The following is a 17446-nucleotide window of genomic DNA, read 5'->3' as shown; positions in this document are numbered from 1 at the left end:
GGAAAACTGGCCTTTCTTTCAGCAGGTTGACGTCGCTGGGGATGGGTCTACAACAACCAATAACAAAATTAATACATCAAAATGAATACATCAAAATGAATACATCAAAACGAATACCAAATGGTTGTGGCTTAAAACTCGCTTTATACCAATTGACAACTGAGTCATTTGACTCGTTTCTTCAAACACATGATTAATCTATATTCTTTTCATGATGTGCACACAGCTGAGCCTTGTTAGAAACCTCTTTTCTAGGCCAATAAGTTCTCAAAAGTTGAAAAAATATTAACACTGGACTAAATGGAAAACTACGTCTGGTTACCATCACACTTTCGTACAAAAGTTCCTGTTAATTTCTCAAGAATAAAATGTGATTCACTTACAGCGCGTCGTATTATCGATTGGCAATAAGAACCACAAAAAAAAAGATTTCGTCAAAATCACTATTCAGGGATGCCATAGCCATACTAGCTGAACGTGCTGATAAAAAGCAAATCTGCACGAAGCAGTCAACCGTGGAAGAATAAACGTTTAATCGGATTTCTAATTACCTTAGAAATCTAATAATTCAGAGTCAGGCCAATACCTTGCTCAAGTGTCCAGTATCATGCTGTACGTGTTGTTATTGCGAGGATCGTGAACACATGTGGATTTTGGTGGTGACGCTGGAACCGCTGGAACCGCTGGAAGGCACATAATTTGTAAGTAAAAAAGAAATAAGCTTCAAACATTTAACATTACACTAATAAACGACAAATATCTGACCATTTAAATTATATAGCTAATACTACTTATACAGCTTTATTAACTTATGCAAATCTTCGGCTGGCATATCTCTTTAAACAGATATACATAACGTCGAGCCATCAGGAATCCAAGCTATGCAAAGTAAACGTAATTAAACTGAGCGGGAAATGATCAAAGACTGTCTAGCCTTCGAAAAAAGAAACGTTAAACAGTAATATGAAAACAATATCCGCTCTAGCTCGTTGATACTCAATTGAAAGGACTAACAAACAAAGGCAAAATGTACCACAGGCACGATCCCACTCAAAGGTGAGTTTATAGCCAGGGTGCAGTTAGCTGAAATGGATTTTAATTGTCCGTTTCAGGTGTCAGATAATGACACGACCAGACATTTGCTAGGACGAAGGGCGTTTCCTGGTTTGCTTAATTTGAACTGGGCACATTTTTTTAAAGACGTAACTGTCGTGAGAGGGTCTAACGTTGAAATAAATAGGGAACTCATCAACGCAGCTTTGCAGTACAAAACGCTCGCAAACCACATTGAAATGATTGAAATTTAAATGCTACTCGACACTGGGGCAACATCCTCCATCACCGGATAAAGCAAATGGAGAGAAATGGGTAAGCCAATCATTCGCCCGGTTCATTGTAAAATGTCGAGCACTTCCAAAGAACCTGTTCTTCTGTTAGGTGAGTGCACCGCATCAACATCGGATACAATGGAAATAAACGTCCATCATCCACTTCCTAGAAACAGAAGAAGATGAGAAAATTCCTGCTACTATAGAGGCAAATTGAGCCGTATTATTGGAGCTTAATAAGCCGATAGTCCCTACCCTTTTATTATATTTTTTCTCTCAAACATTAGTGAAGATTCAGTCCTTCGTTTGAATTCTACTTGAAATTATTTTTAGACCCAAATTTGAAAAATAAACTTGGTAAAGTATGACGGCTATAAAAAAAATAGTTAGACCAAAATGTTGAACTCATTCAATAGCCTAAAGCCTAGATCCCCAAAACGCAAACAAACTTTTAAAAAGTTTTCTCATATTCAACCGTTCGGGAATCACAATTTGACACCGTGTTCCTCAGTCGTGAGTCTCGTGACCATCTGGAACACAGCCATCACCTTCAAATCTTACCACCAAATCCCCAAAAGCAACGAGACGAAACTGAACGGCCCATTAAAAACGCGAAGATTTCCCAAAGATGTAATATTAAAAGAATATATCCACAGTTGATTTTCAAACTTGATTTTCAAAATGTCTTGCCAAAAGATAGGGAATCATTGGACCAAAGTGAATGCCGAGCAGTCTACACGGACACCAGGGCAATGGCAACCAACACCCAAGTCTGAAAATAAATGGGCAATAGGCCACGGGCTTCCAAAAACGGACAGCTTACCGGTAGGTAGTTTCTTTCTTTCTTAATAAAAAGATCCAATGGGTCTGTTCCCAATGAATGGTCAGATTGACGTCGTACGTGGCCCGCCCTCACAAATAAACAGAAAAGCGGGCGGATTGCCAACATAGAGAAAAACTGCTTCGCACCCAAATCTTTATAGAAATTGCATTTCTCCCATAATGTTTCCATGACTCACGCATCCAAACCCGTCTATATAATGCGCAGAAAAAAAAACTTACAAAATAATCATCACAAAAAATAGCCATTGAAAAATTTCTGGCTGCCAAGAGGCACCCCTGACATTGTCAGGTTAATGACAGAAACTTTCGGACGAAACGTCTGTAATCGGAAGCCAAAAATTCCTTACGTAAGGCAAAAGGCTGAGCGGTTCTTCGCGTCAAATTCAAATTCAAAAAAACAAAATTCCGGCACACGTCCACATGAAAAAAAATCAACGACAGACAAAATAAAAACAAAAACAGAATGGGGTAGGCCAACCATGAACTTACCGACAGAAGTAAAAACTGGAATGGAGTTGTAGGACGCTGTTCCTTTCGATACCCTTCACGGCAATTGACTCCACAACTTGTTGTATTTGGAACACGTCATCTCCTGAAAACAAGAGAAAGAATTTAAACCCAAAATTATTATACAATCAAACAATGTAACGTTTCTAAAATAACTTTGAACCGAATTTTCTCTTGAATTTCAAATCAAGATTTATTTCAATTGATAAGCGAATAAGGAAGTGAATTCGCTGCTCAGGTTCAGATTGACATGAACTTTTATCAGATAAATCCAGACAAACAAAAAACAAGGAATTATTGGAGCCGGTAGCTTGTAAACTACCAGAATGTGGAAGCTTTCTTTCGAAACAAACGCATCCCCAAGTTGGGAATCGATGTCGATCAAAAGATTGCTATCCGACGATGGTTAAATAAATGCTACACACAGAGCTGGAAATAATTATCGCCCCAAACCCCCAAAAGCAGTCGATGGTCACGATTGATGAGAGAAGTTAACGCTATCCGATAACCAGCTGTTGCGTGACGGTGAGTGATCGGCAGAGGGTGAATAACGAGTTTATTCCTTCTGCCCAGCTGAAATAGACTTTTATGGGTAAACGTTTCCAACCGTTGGGAGAGACAAGAACAGGGCAACCGGCCACCTTCCATGTAAAAAGTCCGCACATATGTGGTCTTTTAGCATTTATCCTTGTTTGGTTTTTTGGTGCTAGTCTTTAAGGCGCTAGGAGTCGGTAGCCAGTTCCTTATCCACAAAACACTCAAATGTTTACCACTTACACTTGTACAACTTGTGCCAGATAAAAGCCAAGTTACAACCGGCTTTAGTCATCATTAAGGATATTTTAAAAGCGGGGGGCTGACAAGATTTCAAATTCAAACTCACAACGGTACTAAAATTGGCTAAGGTACACAACAATCAGTGGTAGTATGAAACATTTTCGCTTGATGGACATTTGATAATGGAAGGTGATGAATCACAAAGTTCGATTCGCCTGCTAAAACAAATCAGGAAAACAATTTTTAATTGGCAGAACGATCAGACGACGTTCCACTTTGAAACGGTAAATTGGCGCAAGGGTCGTAAATAAAACTGCCCGTAAAATTCACGCGACCAACTATAACGCAACCGGTTCTCATAAAGTCTGATGAGCAAAGTAATTCCTTTTTTTTTTGAACGGCAGTTACAAGTTGTGGGTCACGTAACTGAAGGCCAAAAACCAATGGTCAATAGAGTGCGTTAACCTCGGGCCAAATCTTCACGCATCTTTACTGGATGCGAGAATACGTGATTGAAACAATATTTTAAATTTAACACAAATTTAAACAACCAAACGAACTTACGGAATCAAATTTTACCCACATTATCCAGCAAGGAAGAAAGTTAAACTAATTCTTCCAGATAGAATTACCTCAAGGTTATTGCGACAAAGTTAATCCAAACTATAAAAAAAGGAATAGCGCTATCAAAGACGATGGCATAAAAAAATAGAAAATCATGTCGCTAGAGGCACGGCACTCGCCGTCGATTCACCGGCTTATTTGTCAATAAAACGGCCGCCGCATTCCGTTGCGTTCCGGCTATAGTCCCGACGACGAACAAAAATAAGACGGAATCGGTTTGATACGACAGGTTTTCCGCCCGAGGACGGCCCCTTTCGGAGATCGGCAAGAGTCGCGGTTAATTGGGCACAAAGAAAGCCTGTAATCACTCTACTTAGACTCCGGACCGGTTATGAAACGGGTGGACAGAATTGTGTTTTCAAAGAGGGATTAGGTTGAACTTGAGAACCACCTCCTCCTTTCCAGTCCAATAAGCCAAGGTAGTCCATTACGTCTTTCTAACCCAGGTGCAACCGCCTCTTGTCATCAATCTCGCCTAATGCATAACTGGATCCTCTTGCTGTCACAAAACAAAAATCTATGCTAGAACAACATCAACAAAAGTCCAGGGTTTCGTCGAGACCAGTCCACTTTTTTTGGTGAATAGAAAATAAACAACAACACCCAAATTTTAATCAGAAAAGCCAAAGCGTTGGGTGAATTCTAAAAGTCGTTTGCGCAAGAGTGTTTCGGCGAATGTTTACCCGCGATTACACCTGCGAAGCTGATTAAAAAGTTACACACGTGTAATAAACAACAAAGTTGTAAACACGAAAGGTTCTCGTCTTAATTGGACAAGACAGGCCAGAAAGCGTATAAAATAGAAATAAAATTGAATATGAAACTCCAAACTTGTCGCGAAAAGTTGAACGCCACCAAACAAACCAAACGCTTCTATCTAAGGAGTTAACCTGCCATAAACCAGCTGTAACATCCAACCATCAAAGTCAGTTCTTGAAATCCGAACCTTATAGAACGCGTTTATTATCGTGATATGGAAAAAAAGGGCCAACTAGGCGTTTCACACAAGCTTCGCCACTTGAATGAAAAAATAGGTTCCACTAAGAACGAAATGGAAACGCATTACAAATAACGGTTTGACAAAGAAAAACAGGCAGATTGAATTTTTTTAAATACAAGCTCGTGCTGGACGGTCATCAAAGGACAATGCTCTCTCTAGTCATCGTCCAAACTCAAGAATGTCAATCATTAGATTATTGGCTATGATTAACCTTGGTTCAAACAAATGAGGGCACTGAAGAATTCGAACGAAAGAGATTCATCACGATATGATTGGAAAAGTTCGGAGAAACAACAGACTTAAAATACGTTTGATTTTTACAGTGTGGGAAACCGGTTTAAAACTTCCTGGCTCTTATAAAAACCGCTGTCGTCTTCTGGTTTGTCGTCATTATACCTTGGCAATCTAGTGCAACTCTAGCCTGAGCAGTAATGAAGATTTCAGTAAGTTGGCACTTTAAATTATTTTGTCGAAATTCTCTTAATGATTTTATTCGTTATTATTAGATTTTCAGTTTAGTTTTGGTTTTGGCCTGTGCCGTCTCCGCTCAGTTGGCGCCCAAATGGTATTATTACAACCCCAATGCAAGGCTCCCTTACTACGCTCCCCGATCAACTGGACAAGGGGCGAACTCATTGAGGAGCGATTGGCTGTCCATGCCCAGTCAAGAATCAGAGAGCATCATCGTAAGTAACGTCGGACAAAATTTGAATTTCAGACGACTCACTTCAAGAATGGAAACCCTCGAAGATACTACAGAGATTTTGGCGAGGAAGGTGAAAGGTGTGGCATATTATTTGACTATTATTACTCGGTTGAGAAAATTCGAATGAATTAAACTTGATTTGTAGACCTTTTGGCACAACTGGAGTCTACTTCGAGCCGATTTGAGCGAACGATGCAAAGCTTGGCAACCAAAACCGAAATCAACATCATGAAGACTGTCACTAATGCTAAATTTGATGATATGAAAGGGGATTTAACCAACCTCAAAACTGATTTTTCAAAGCAAGCGGACGGTAATTTATTTTTAACCCTTTTAAAAATGAATCGGTAAAAAAATAAAATGATTTTTTTTTCAGCTTCCAAGAAAGATTTGATCGACACAAAGTCCAGACTGGACAACGTCAATTCAGAAGTGGTCAACACCAACATCAAAATCGATCGAATGAAAACCGAGCTCATGAACACAAGGCCGGACATCAAAGAAAAAATGGACTGTAAGCTTCTAAATAGCACTGTAAATACATGATGCATTCAAATTAATTTCGTTTGGATATTCGAATTCGGTAGCAACCAAGAAAGATTTGATTGACACCAAGACCAGACTCGAGGGTCTGAAAATTGATTTGATGAATACCAACACCAAAATTGACAGTGTCATGACGGAAATGGCTAATACAAAACCGGAATTATCAGCGAAAATGGACGGTGAGTTAAACTTTAACAACGAACTTTGCAAGTCTTTTTAATGTGGAATCATATCTAACGAAAATTTCTATGTGATTTCACAGCGACAAAGAAAGATCTCATCGACACCAAGACTAGACTGGAGGCCGTCAAAATGGAATTAGCAAACACAAACTCTAAAATGGATGGCGTGAAAACCGAATTGATTAACACCAAGACCGATTTAGCTTCAAAATTGGATGGTGAGCCTTACATACTATCAAATTGTGTTGGGTTTTAAAAACAAAAAGTAATAAAACCCTGTTCGAAATGGCAGTTACCAAGAAGGAATTGATCGACACCAAAACTAAACTCGACGATGTCAATTCGGATGTGTCCCACACCAACACAAAGCTCGAACGGATCCGTGCTGATCTGAGCAACACTATGGTGGACATTAATATGAAATTGGATGGTAAGTCTAAGCTGAAATAACGTTTGAGAAAGCTTAAACTAACGGAAGCTTTAACTGTGATTCAACAGCCACCAGGAAAGATTTTATCGACATCAGGGCCAAAATCTAATTTGTGGAAAATGATTAGATAGACGGGACGACGATAGAGACACTGGTTGCAGTTTGGGACTCATCTATATTGATAATAATTATTCATTTTTTCAAGTTTTTCTTTGAAATAAATATTACTTTACTGGGTAATTATAAAGGTGTGGGAAAATTTCATGACTACACATGTGTATCTAATGCATTACCTAACAGTTTTAAAATAAATAATTTTGGCAAAATTTCTGACTTGTTCAACCGTTTTTAAAAATATCATTCACGCTTAATTCACTTTCCCTAATGTAAGAAAAACTCATAGCCCAAGTGTATCTTCCTGGCAACGTAAATCTAACAACACCTGATTGTACAGCAAGTATAAAATTTACCTATAATTTAAGCTACGATATCAACTGATTTTGCAAGTCAAACAGGCAAGAAAAACACAAGGCTTTCCCTCTTGATAGCCAATACCTGCTATAAACTTTTACTTAGTTTACAAGCCATTGACAGAAAACATTCAGACATACATAAAGAGAAAGAATAACATAAATTCACACTCACCCTTAAAAGTGGAATTCAAAATGAAGAGAAGTCGGCGATGAATAAATCTCGAACCCAAACATCGTGTTCTTGACCTATTATTCAAAATTAAACATTTTGAAACTGAGTACATTTTTGGGAAGTTACTTGGTCATCAATATAAAACTTTGGCGATATTTCAATTACCTGACGAAATTGTAAAATTACACTGTTTCTTCTGTTTCATGACTAATCCTTTGGCAGCAGACAAAATGCTGCCAGTGAGCAAAAATGTTTTGAAAATTATTCGACCAACACCGTTGTCAATTGGCGAAATCTGAAACTAATTAAAACAATTAATTAGCTAATTCAATTCAATTCAATAACGATTAATCACCATTCAGTTATAAATAACGCAACAGCCACGAAATATCTGTTTTTCAGTTATCTACGAACAACATTGAAAATGAATGAAAAACACATTTTCTAAAAAGGCGCTGGCGGCGCATGTAAAAATGGCGTTCAGGTAAAAAGGAACTGGCGAATAATAAAAATACAAACAAAAACAACGGCGTCGCATGCCTTCACGCTAAATCACGCGGACCAACAACTGCCCACCGCTCCAACAATAATCTCGAAATACTTGTTTTCGCTTCGCACACACGAGTTACGGCGAGCTGTCAAACGTCCGCACGCAATCTACTGCGTTGTGTGGGGATGTCCATACAAATGTTCCAGCTGCAACGATTTGGCAGAGGGATCCATCAATCCTTCAACGGCTGAACGAATCCCTGGTAAACAACACACACACACAGCAGCAACACCGAAATCTCCAAACTGTTGCAACTCTCCTGAAACACATTCCTGGACACCCAATTTTCCCGTGATGTTTTTGGCATGGCGAACCGTAGGAGTGCGGGGGGAGTAGAAAAATGTAGCAAAAGTTCTTTCTGCGAAATTAAAAGTTGTTAACAGAAACAGGAGTGACACACCAATTAACCGCCTGTTGTAGAAATATTCCCCAGATGCGATTCATCACCGTAAAATCGCACCAAGTGCGTCGTACATCGAATTTTTAAAAATAAAGATTCGCATAAAACCTGTTGGTAAATATTTAGATTTCAAAATTTAAAAAAGAAAATCGCACAAGAAAAATTCCGTCGGTCATCAAAATAAAGATGAGCTGGGTCAGCTCGAGATTTTACGACTCTTGGCTCCTGCTTCATCCCCGGTTTTCCTTTTGTAGAAATCCGGTGGCAACTTTATGGGCCCTGGACGCGGGCGTCGTCTTTGGCCACCACACGTACACGGCACGATCCCTCTGTGTGACGCCGTCTGCTTTTAATGACGTCATCATGCCAAAAACAGTCCAGAGAGGCAACAATCTAAAAAAAAAATAAATAAATAAATAAAAATAAAGAACAGAACGCAAGATTCCCGAGGGAGTTTCAACGTGAATAACGACCGGCGGCTCAGTTGCAAACAAAAATAAAAATTTCAAAAAAAAAAAAAAAAAAAAAATGAATTTCGAGAAAAAATAATGACACGCCGGATTTTTATTAATGAAGACGTGTATTCTTGGAAACAAAACTCACGTTCGGTATTAAAATGAAAAAAGGGGGGCGACCAAAAAAAAAAAAAAGGAAAAAGATTGGAAGAATCTCTAAAAACTACCACAAATAGACAATATTTTGAGGCTCTCAAAAAACATTCCTGTAAAAAGTGTTGATGACCAAAAGATGCGAGAAAAGAGTGAGATAGACAGAGACAGATAGAAAATAGAGAGAGATTGTAAAAAAATTTGAAATAGTTGTTCGTATTTTTGTAAGGGTATTTATCAGAATTGGCTTTTCTTTCCAAATTAAACATTAGCAGTTTTTCTTGAAATAATAAAAAAATTATTCGTAAAATTAAATCAATGAATTATTATTATTTCGTGTTTGTGCGGCAAATAATTGCTACCGCATCTTTGCCAAAGTCGTTCGTCTGTACCTTTTCTTTGTTTTTCTTTCGTAGGATTTTTTTAAATTTAAGAACTTTTGGTATTTTGAGAGTTGAGGATTTTACGGCCAGACTGTGGTCCGGATTGCTGTCGTTGAATTTTCTTGCCTCCGCCCGATGCTGCACCCACCGGAAGGGGATCTTGGGGAACGGCGAAATTTTCTTTGTTTTCCTTGCCGCTGGTGTTGAGCGATCCTTCGACGGAGAGAGCGCGATGAAAACCCAGATTTGCGTGAGACTCTCCACCAGTGCTGGCCCGGTGATTCGGTTGAGGCAGCGAAGAAGATCCACCGTGGCTGGAAGACGCCGAGGCTGAAGAAGCCGACGACGCTCCTGCAGATTTGTCAGGATTGGCCAAATCGTTCATAGACGCCGAGCGGTGAATCACGGCCGTCGAAGAGGTCGTGGCTTTGCCGCTAGCCTCGTTGACCGTGTGACGGCGGCTGAGCTGCGAGAATTCCGCAGCGTCGTCGTCTTCCTCGTCCGTGTTGTAGGGTCCCCGCTCCTCGTGGAATCTCTCGATGATCCGCTCGTGGGGAGAAGTCGAAGCCAAGAATCTCGGGAATCCAAATTCTCTCCTCTGCGGCGTTTGTCCTGCGGAAAGATGTTTTCGATCCAATTAAAACCCCAACATTTTATTAGACACAAAAGAAAAAACACGATCCTGGTGGAAAATCAACCGACCTGTGGCGACATCTTGACGCATATCTTCGACGATGAATTTGACCACGTCGTTGTTGCGCTGGCGGATCTCGGTCGAGAGGAGCGAGCTCCAATCGCTCATCGACGAGGTGTGGGCCTCCAAGTCGTCGCGTCTCTCGCGGACCGTCGTCACCATGTCGGCTCGCTGCTCCTCCAGCAGAGCCTCCTGAGTCTGGGCGGCAACGTGGAGCGAGTGGAGCGACTCGGTCGTCAAGTGGGCGTGGCTCAGCAGGGCCCCGTTCAAGTGATCAGAGTGTTTGCGCAAATCCGTCTCCTGGGCGCTGTAGAGCTCCTGCCAGGCGGCCTGCGAGGCCGTCACGTGACTGGAAACGTCGCCCTCGATGACGGCGCACGTCTTGGACGAGTCCTGCATCCGGCCGACGCCCTTCTCCAGCGAGGCCGTCGCCGTCTGCAGCAAAGTCGAGCGGGCCGTCTCCAACTGGCTGCGGAGATCCTTGCCCTTGTTGACAAAGTCGTTGGCCGTCGTCTCGACGACGTGGTAGAAATTGCTGCGCTCCTGCTGCGCCATCTGGACCGCGTTAGACACTTCGCTGCTCGTGTCGTTGATGCGGCTCTTGAAATTCTCGCGCGTCTGCTGGACAGAGTTGACCAGGTTGATGATCATCTGCATTTGCTTGTTGCTCTCGGCGTCGAATTCACTCAGCGACTGGCTGGAAAGTGTCTGCTGCTCGCTGATCCGGCGCAGATGCGACTCCGTCTGCTGGTCCCACTGCTGGGCCACCTGCCTCAACCGGTTCATGCCGTCCTTTTGATCCGTCAACAGAACGTTCACCAAATCCGCCTGCTGCTGGAGATCCTCCGTCATCGAGCGCTGGAGCTGCTGGACCGCCTGTCCTTGCTCCTGCAGGGCCTTGGCCACCGTCTGGAACTTGGGTAAGAAATTGTCCACGAGAAACTGATTCTGATTGGCCACCTGGGCGTTGACTTGGGTCCTCGTCGTGCCCAGGAAGGATTTCGTGAATTCCTGAGTGCTGTGCGTGCTGTCGGTGGCGGCCTTGCGCTGGCCCTCGGCGAACTGCGACTGCGACTTGACCAGCGACGACATCAATTCGCTCAAGACGCTCAGATCGCGGCTCTGCTTGGCCATGATCGTTCCATAACTGCCAGACAGATCGCCCAGGAATTTGGTGTGATCCTTGACGAAATTCTCCAGGCTGTCCTCCATGCGGCCCACGTTTTGGGCGAAACTCTGACGGAATTCTTGGTTGATCCGCTCATTCTCCTTCTCGACCGACCTGTTTCACCCCACGAAAAAAAAAATGTTTCAAATGTTTTAGAGAATCAAATGGAAATTCCAGCATTTGGAGCAGCATTCGAGGTGTTTACCGTTTACGATCCAGCTTCGAGTGAAGTTTGTCTACGTGATCCGTCGAGACGTCAGCGACTTTGAGCAATTCACGGGCTTGGATGCCCAGTTGCTGCTCGGTGCGAGTCTGGTGAAGGACAACGTGTCCCTTTTCGTCACGCTGGCGTCTGGTCTGCTTCAGCTTGGATCGAGTCATCGACAGATTGTGTTTGGTGCTGTTGAGCTCCTCCGCCGTGGCCTGCAAAGTAGTCCCCGTCAATCAAAAATCAATTTCGCTTTAAAATTTAAATAAAAAAAAACGTGCGGGGGAAGAAAGAGATTGACACTTACGTGTAGGACGGTCTGCTGCTCGTCATAGAGTCCCTGGAGCTGCTGGCAGGATTCCTCCTTGCGAGTCTGTTCCTCCTCCATGGCCTTGATCTGTTCCAGCTTCTCGACAATCTCCTTGCGCTGCAATTCAATCTCGCGAGTGATTTGCTCATAATTCTCCTGCGCCATGTAGACGCCGTTCTTCTCGCGGGCGGCTAGCAGGTCCCGGCGCAACCTCTCGATCTCCTCCGTGTACTCCTACGCGAGCGCAGGCGCAACAATTCGACACAAAAGATGATTATGATGAATTTAGCCATCCCCAAACTCTCCCACACACACGGACCAATATGGTCAACAAGTTACACACACACACACACACACACACACACACAGGGCAGGCAGGCAGACAAACTAAGGGTCCGGAATGTTAGTGAGTTAGTTAGTCCGTCTTCCCCCCTCTTTTGTCTCTTATTCGTTTTCTTTGCGGCGGAAGGAAGGAAGGAAGACAGAAGAAGGAAAAAAAAAGCGAAAAACCAACTGCGTTTTCCATCATCTGTCCATACATTCGAAACCACGGCATCCATTCCCAAAAGACCTTGGAATCGGAATAATCATATCCATCTCTTTTTTCTCTGTCTCGGCTGGCAGCAGCAGCAGCATGGGCTCTGTCGCGTGGGCCGCCAAAGTGACAAGCGGTCAATAAAGTCAAATTTTATTCTAATTTCCCTCCTTTTGGTTGTTGTTGCTTCCCTCTCGTTTGTATCCGTTTACGACCTCATCTTTTTAGATCTAGGGGGGAGAAAAAAAGAAAAAAACAAGCCGACGAAATGCGGCTGGCTGGCCACTTTCCTCGACATTCATCAGCCGGAGAATAATCATTTGTAAGAGAGGGCCAATAAAAAGATGAAGGCCGCTGGCATGGGAAATGATCTCTTCTCCATCATGTTGTTGCTGTTGTTGTTGTTACATATGATACAAAGAGGGCAAACCATTTTTCCTAGCGGCTCTATCCCCTTATTTGGCGCGATTCGTTCACAGCATCGCATCAAGCCTCTCTCCTACGAAAGCTGCTTAGCTCGGGTCGGGAGAAAAACCGGCGTGAGCTCGTAAATCTTTGACGTTTTCATATGAAAGGAAGAAGAAGAAAAAAGGCCCTTAGAGGTACTAGAAGGCACCAATGGAGAGACGGAGAGAGAAGGGGGGGTCTCGCCCACATCATCCGTAAGGTAGCTCCCTCCAGAAAAAAAACCTCATCTTTATCGCGACTGGTTCAATCGAAAGGCTAAATAAGGGAGTAGACATAAAGGTGAGAAACAACGCAAGTCTCGTCCGTGACGACGCAAAAGACCAGCAACAACAATAACACACGGGCAGGTGTGTCGAAAACAATCGACTGGACAAGACAATGAGATGGACGACAACTTACCCGGTAAAAAAGGGCAAAAGTCCCGACAAGGACGCCGACCGTCAACAAGAGCAGAAGGAGCAGGGCGGGCAGCCATAGAGTCGCCGTTCCACCGCTGCCGCCACCGCCGCAGCCCGGCAATCTCACTCTCCCCATCAACCACACGGGCCGCCTCACTCACAAGTTTTCCTATTTTTTTTTTCTCGTCCACTTCGATTTCCTGTTTCGAATTTTTTTACTTCTTCGGCCGTTTGGTTGATTCCGTCAATCGACCCAAACTACGACAACAAGAGTCCCCCCCTTCATTTCACACGCACTCAGTCATTCACAGGCGCACCGCTCTCACTAGACAAACACCGAGCGATCAATTATACAACTGGGGTCTCCCAATGAAGAAGGGAAAAACAACAACAACAACAACACACGAGAAAATCCTGTCTCGGCGAGAGGGAGGAAAAAAAAGGAGCACCAGCACGGCAGAGAGAGCGAGCGAGAGTCACATCCTTTCACGACGGTCGGGAGCACTGAAATGGACCCTATCTCACGCTGATGAGGGGAGGTTATACTCTCGACATGCTGACTTTTTCTCTCTCTCTCTAGCGTTTCTCTTCTCTCCTACGTGGGAGTTTTTCAGTTCGGTCGAAGAAGAAAACAAAAAAAAACAGAAAGAAAAAAACAACAATCCGAACCCCCCATCTCCTCTCGTCTATACCCCCGGTGCGGACGACAACTCACACAAAATTAGACTAGGCACGAGTAATGTGTAGTACGACGATAGGCATTCGTCCAAGAAAAACTTTTATTTTATTTTCTCTCCCCTCGTTTCTCCTAACCAATCAAATAAATACTTGGGACAGTCAAAATACCTTTAGGCCCACCTCGTTCCCCGATCACCGATCCCCATTCATCTTTTCAAGAGTTAGTCAAACAACCGATCGTTTAATCATCGCCTTTTAGCAGCTTGGCGAGCGAAAGAAAAAAATCCTTGCCTTTCATTTCCAATTCAAACGTCCATTTTTTCTTCTTTCTCCACTTTTTATCTCGGTCGAAGAATGTGCCAAGATTGAAAGATCATCAAAAAGACGCACAAGGGAGAAAAAAAATAGAAAAAAGCGCAGCGCAGCACCTGGCCCTCGGACAAATTTCAATCCATCACGGGCTGGAAAGGATCCCAAAGTTCTAGCCCCTCAACAGTTAGTTAATCCCCCCTCCACCCTCTTGTTAAAAAAGGAGCTACAAGTTAAAAAAACAAAAAAGGGACCGCCCCGAGAGAGTGAGATAGAGAAAAAAAATATTAAAAAAGTCCCTTAAATATCCCTGATAATTTAAACGGCGATAGTGTACACAAGAATAAACCAGTCAAATAAGGAACTTAATCACACACGCCCATCGAAAAGAAATAAAAAGAGATGGATACATCTCAATTTTTTAAGCGCCAAGTTCAAAAACAAAAACAAAACTAAAATCCCCACCAGACACCACACGACCCGAACGGCCTACTCACAACACACACACACGACGTCCACACACACACACACAGACTCACTCCCTCACAGCAAGACAAAAAGGGTATTTATATCGCGGCTAATTTGCATTGTAACCTTGACAGGGGCGGAGGTCTCTCCACTGACGTGTGCCCAGTCTAATCCTCGGGACTCCAACAAACTCTTTCGACGAAAAACAGCAAACAAAACTACAAAACAATCTTTTTTTAAACATCCAGAGAGAGAGAGGAGAGCGAATCAGGAGCCCCAAAATTGGCACGAAAAGTTTTTGCAAGTAATAGGTCCATAACCCCCCCCATACCCCCCGCCGGTCCACCACGCAAATTGAAAAATAATATCTCCAACTCTCCAACCGACTCTGCTCGGACGGTTTAACTTTTTTAGGAGCTTAATGGGTGGGAGGAGGTTGGGGGGACTTTTCAACTATTTCTCCCTCCTTGTTAAAAACAAGTGCCAACAACAGACGCACAGTCAGTCGGTCCGCGTGCCCTTTCTGGCCTAAGAATACCCCACCTTTCCTCTGTAGACACTCCACCTTTTACCCGCGGGCGGGACCGACTATCTGTCCCGACTTCTCCTCCTCCTCCTTCTCCCATAAACACCCCATGCAGACCCATCCCAGGAACCCCAAAAGAAAAACAAAAAAATCGATTTTCTTCCTATTCGGTTCCTTCCAGTGAGAAAAAATAACTTTGGAATCTCGAAGGGAAAATAGGAATGACTCAGCATTTGATTGTGTGGTCTTTTCTCTCTCTTTTGGTAAGGGACGATACCTAAACTGCTCTAGACGGACTCCTAATAACATCCACCACCACCACCAACTTTAAATACAAATGGTTGCGTGTGTGGAAAGGCCCTGTCATTAGTCAAGCCAAGCAGCGGCAGTAAGTAGTGTGGGATAGGTCGTTAACACCGGCCAGGATATTTCGAGACAAGTCAGATGAGGGCGGAGGAGAAAGCTGATAGGATTCCGCGCACTCTCAAGTATGCGATGATTACCTTGAGTAGGGCCTTTTTCGTGAGCTTCTGATTGACCTCGGGTCGGTTGGTGATGTTCTTGGCTCGGTGGGCGTAGTCGAGGGTTGATAGAGTCTCCTCCAGGTTGGCGGCCGCTGGCGAGATGGTAGCGATGATAGACGTTTTAGTTCGGCCGCCCAGAGAGTCCTGAAGCAAGCGTGTCAGTTTCGATTCTCTAAATGATTCCAAGAGAAGAGAGAAACATTTCCATTTTAACGTTATTAACGCGTTGAATGACGCATCCATTTTTGTGGCTGTTGGGCGCGGTTGAATCATTTCGTTTAAATTATATACCTGTATGGGATGTGTGGAGCACGCTCGACGAGGGAAGTGATAACACGACCAAGTGTCAGCAACGATTGATTGATATTGCCAGCTTCACGAGCTCGGCGTTCAACGGCCCCAGAACGACCAATGTTCTCACTCCCGGCCAAATCGACCAGGTTCAGTTTGCCAATCTTCATAAGCTCCTCGCCGTCGTCGGTGTTCTCCTTGATGTGAACAGTGATGGAGAAGATGGTATGCGAGCGACTCGAATGGGCATTCATTAGCGTGGCTGCTGTTTGACGCTTGAGCGAGCCTTTAGCCAAAATACTGTAAACCTGTAAGATAAATAACCATGAAATAAGAGATGGTAAACAAAGGACTTAACGCAGCCTTAAAATGTTGGAATGGAAGACAATAGAAATCAGGAAAAACTCACTTCATTTTTGTTGTGCACAGTTACCTCCTCCATGCCTTGGATAATGACTGAGCCCTTCTTGGTTGTGTCATCATACAAGCTTTAACAAATTGAAAGACAAATGTGTTTTTACTAAACGGTCACAAAATTGTTAAAATAATGTAATGAATGACTCACCGAAGTTTGGTAGTGTCATCAGTTCCAGACAGCAAATCGTAGATGTCTTCATTATAAATTTCAATAAATGAAACACGAACTGTACACTCAACTTCTTGAATCCTCAATTCATCAAACAGATGTGACAGCGTTCTAGGAATGATTCCAGAATAAGGGTCCTAAAAGAGTTAACAAACCAAAATTAAAAACAAAGTCTTAACCATGAACAAGTTCTGTTTTCGAAAAACTTACATTTTCCCATGAAGATGACAATTCGTCATGCCTTTCACCCTCCATGGTGAAAGTTTTGCCTGTCCCCGTCTGCCCATATGCAAATACAGTGCAGTTATAGCCTGCCAGCACTTCGTCCACCAATGGAGCGGCAACAACTTTATAGACATCCACTTGCTTTGAATTGCTCCCAAAGACCCGATCAAAGCTGAAAGATTTTGTAAGCGAACTCTTCTCAACCACCTGCACTTCTTTATTGTTGCCAGCTTGAGTTTCAACCACAATGGGTGAACGGGCTGCTTTCTCTTGCGAGCTAACAGGCCTAGGAAATTTCCACAAAAAAAATAACGTTATGTTGAGTTGCAAAAAGACAGTTAGAAAAATAAACGCCCTTACCGAATTCGGACGAAGACTTGGATATTTTGATTTTTATCTCTCATTTCTCTGCGTTTCACTTCGCTCATAATCTGAGCACTACCCTTGCAATTTTAATTAAAATCGAACAAAGACTATGGCGCACTTTATGCAACGGTCATCTAATCGAGGTGACTGAGAGTAAAATTAG

At 43.0% G+C, this 17446-nt stretch overlaps 3 protein-coding genes across 3 annotated transcripts; 1 reads left to right on the top strand and 2 right to left on the bottom strand.

The window, feature by feature from the left end:
• Positions 1-9: 9 nt before the first annotated feature.
• Positions 10-8998, bottom strand: LOC124197201. Its single transcript, XM_046592513.1, has 6 exons — positions 7944-8998; positions 7754-7889; positions 7589-7690; positions 2661-2763; positions 587-683; positions 10-47 (listed from the first exon to the last, which is right to left on the bottom strand). Exons 1-5 carry the CDS (start codon positions 7944-7946, stop codon positions 623-625), a joined length of 405 nt encoding a protein of 134 aa, XP_046448469.1. The 5' UTR covers positions 7947-8998; the 3' UTR covers positions 10-47; positions 587-622.
• On the top strand, positions 5430-7271 carry LOC124197200. Its single transcript, XM_046592512.1, has 8 exons — positions 5430-5522; positions 5586-5862; positions 5931-6098; positions 6162-6299; positions 6373-6510; positions 6594-6731; positions 6806-6943; positions 7012-7271. The coding sequence occupies exons 1-8, from the start codon at positions 5511-5513 to the stop codon at positions 7050-7052; spliced, it is 1050 nt and encodes a 349-aa protein (XP_046448468.1). The 5' UTR covers positions 5430-5510; the 3' UTR covers positions 7053-7271.
• Positions 8999-9099: 101 nt separating the features above from the next.
• On the bottom strand, positions 9100-17423 carry LOC124197188 (kinesin-like protein Klp61F). The gene is made up of 10 exons (XM_046592496.1): positions 17278-17423; positions 16903-17203; positions 16672-16829; positions 16516-16594; positions 16107-16414; positions 15795-15987; positions 11907-12143; positions 11597-11814; positions 10232-11505; positions 9100-10141 (listed from the first exon to the last, which is right to left on the bottom strand). Exons 1-10 carry the CDS (start codon positions 17343-17345, stop codon positions 9576-9578), a joined length of 3402 nt encoding a protein of 1133 aa, XP_046448452.1. The 5' UTR covers positions 17346-17423; the 3' UTR covers positions 9100-9575.
• Between the last annotated feature and the right edge of the window lie 23 nt (positions 17424-17446).

This window comes from Daphnia pulex, chromosome 7 (genome assembly GCF_021134715.1).
Source record: "Daphnia pulex isolate KAP4 chromosome 7, ASM2113471v1".
Taxonomy (NCBI): domain Eukaryota; kingdom Metazoa; phylum Arthropoda; class Branchiopoda; order Diplostraca; family Daphniidae; genus Daphnia; species Daphnia pulex.
The sequence above is the reverse complement of the archived record's forward strand: the minus strand, read 5'-3'. Positions and strand labels throughout refer to the sequence as shown.

Coding starts and splice junctions, on each gene's coding strand:
- LOC124197201 (XM_046592513.1), bottom strand. Junction 7,691..7,753: donor TAATTTTACAATTTCGTCAG/GTAATTGAAATA, acceptor AAATGTACTCAG/TTTCAAAATGTTTAATTTTG. Junction 684..2,660: donor TCCAGTTTTTACTTCTGTCG/GTAAGTTCATGG, acceptor TGTGCCTTCCAG/CGGTTCCAGCGGTTCCAGCG.
- LOC124197188 (XM_046592496.1), bottom strand. CDS start 17,345: ATGAGCGAAGTGAAACGCAGAGAAATGAGAGATAAAAATCAAAATATC. Junction 16,595..16,671: donor GATGACACTACCAAACTTCG/GTGAGTCATTCA, acceptor AATTTGTTAAAG/CTTGTATGATGACACAACCA. Junction 11,506..11,596: donor TCGAAGCTGGATCGTAAACG/GTAAACACCTCG, acceptor GGGGTGAAACAG/GTCGGTCGAGAAGGAGAATG.
- LOC124197200 (XM_046592512.1), top strand. Junction 6,099..6,161: donor TTTTTCAAAGCAAGCGGACG/GTAATTTATTTT, acceptor TTTTTTTTTCAG/CTTCCAAGAAAGATTTGATC. Junction 6,300..6,372: donor CATCAAAGAAAAAATGGACT/GTAAGCTTCTAA, acceptor CGAATTCGGTAG/CAACCAAGAAAGATTTGATT.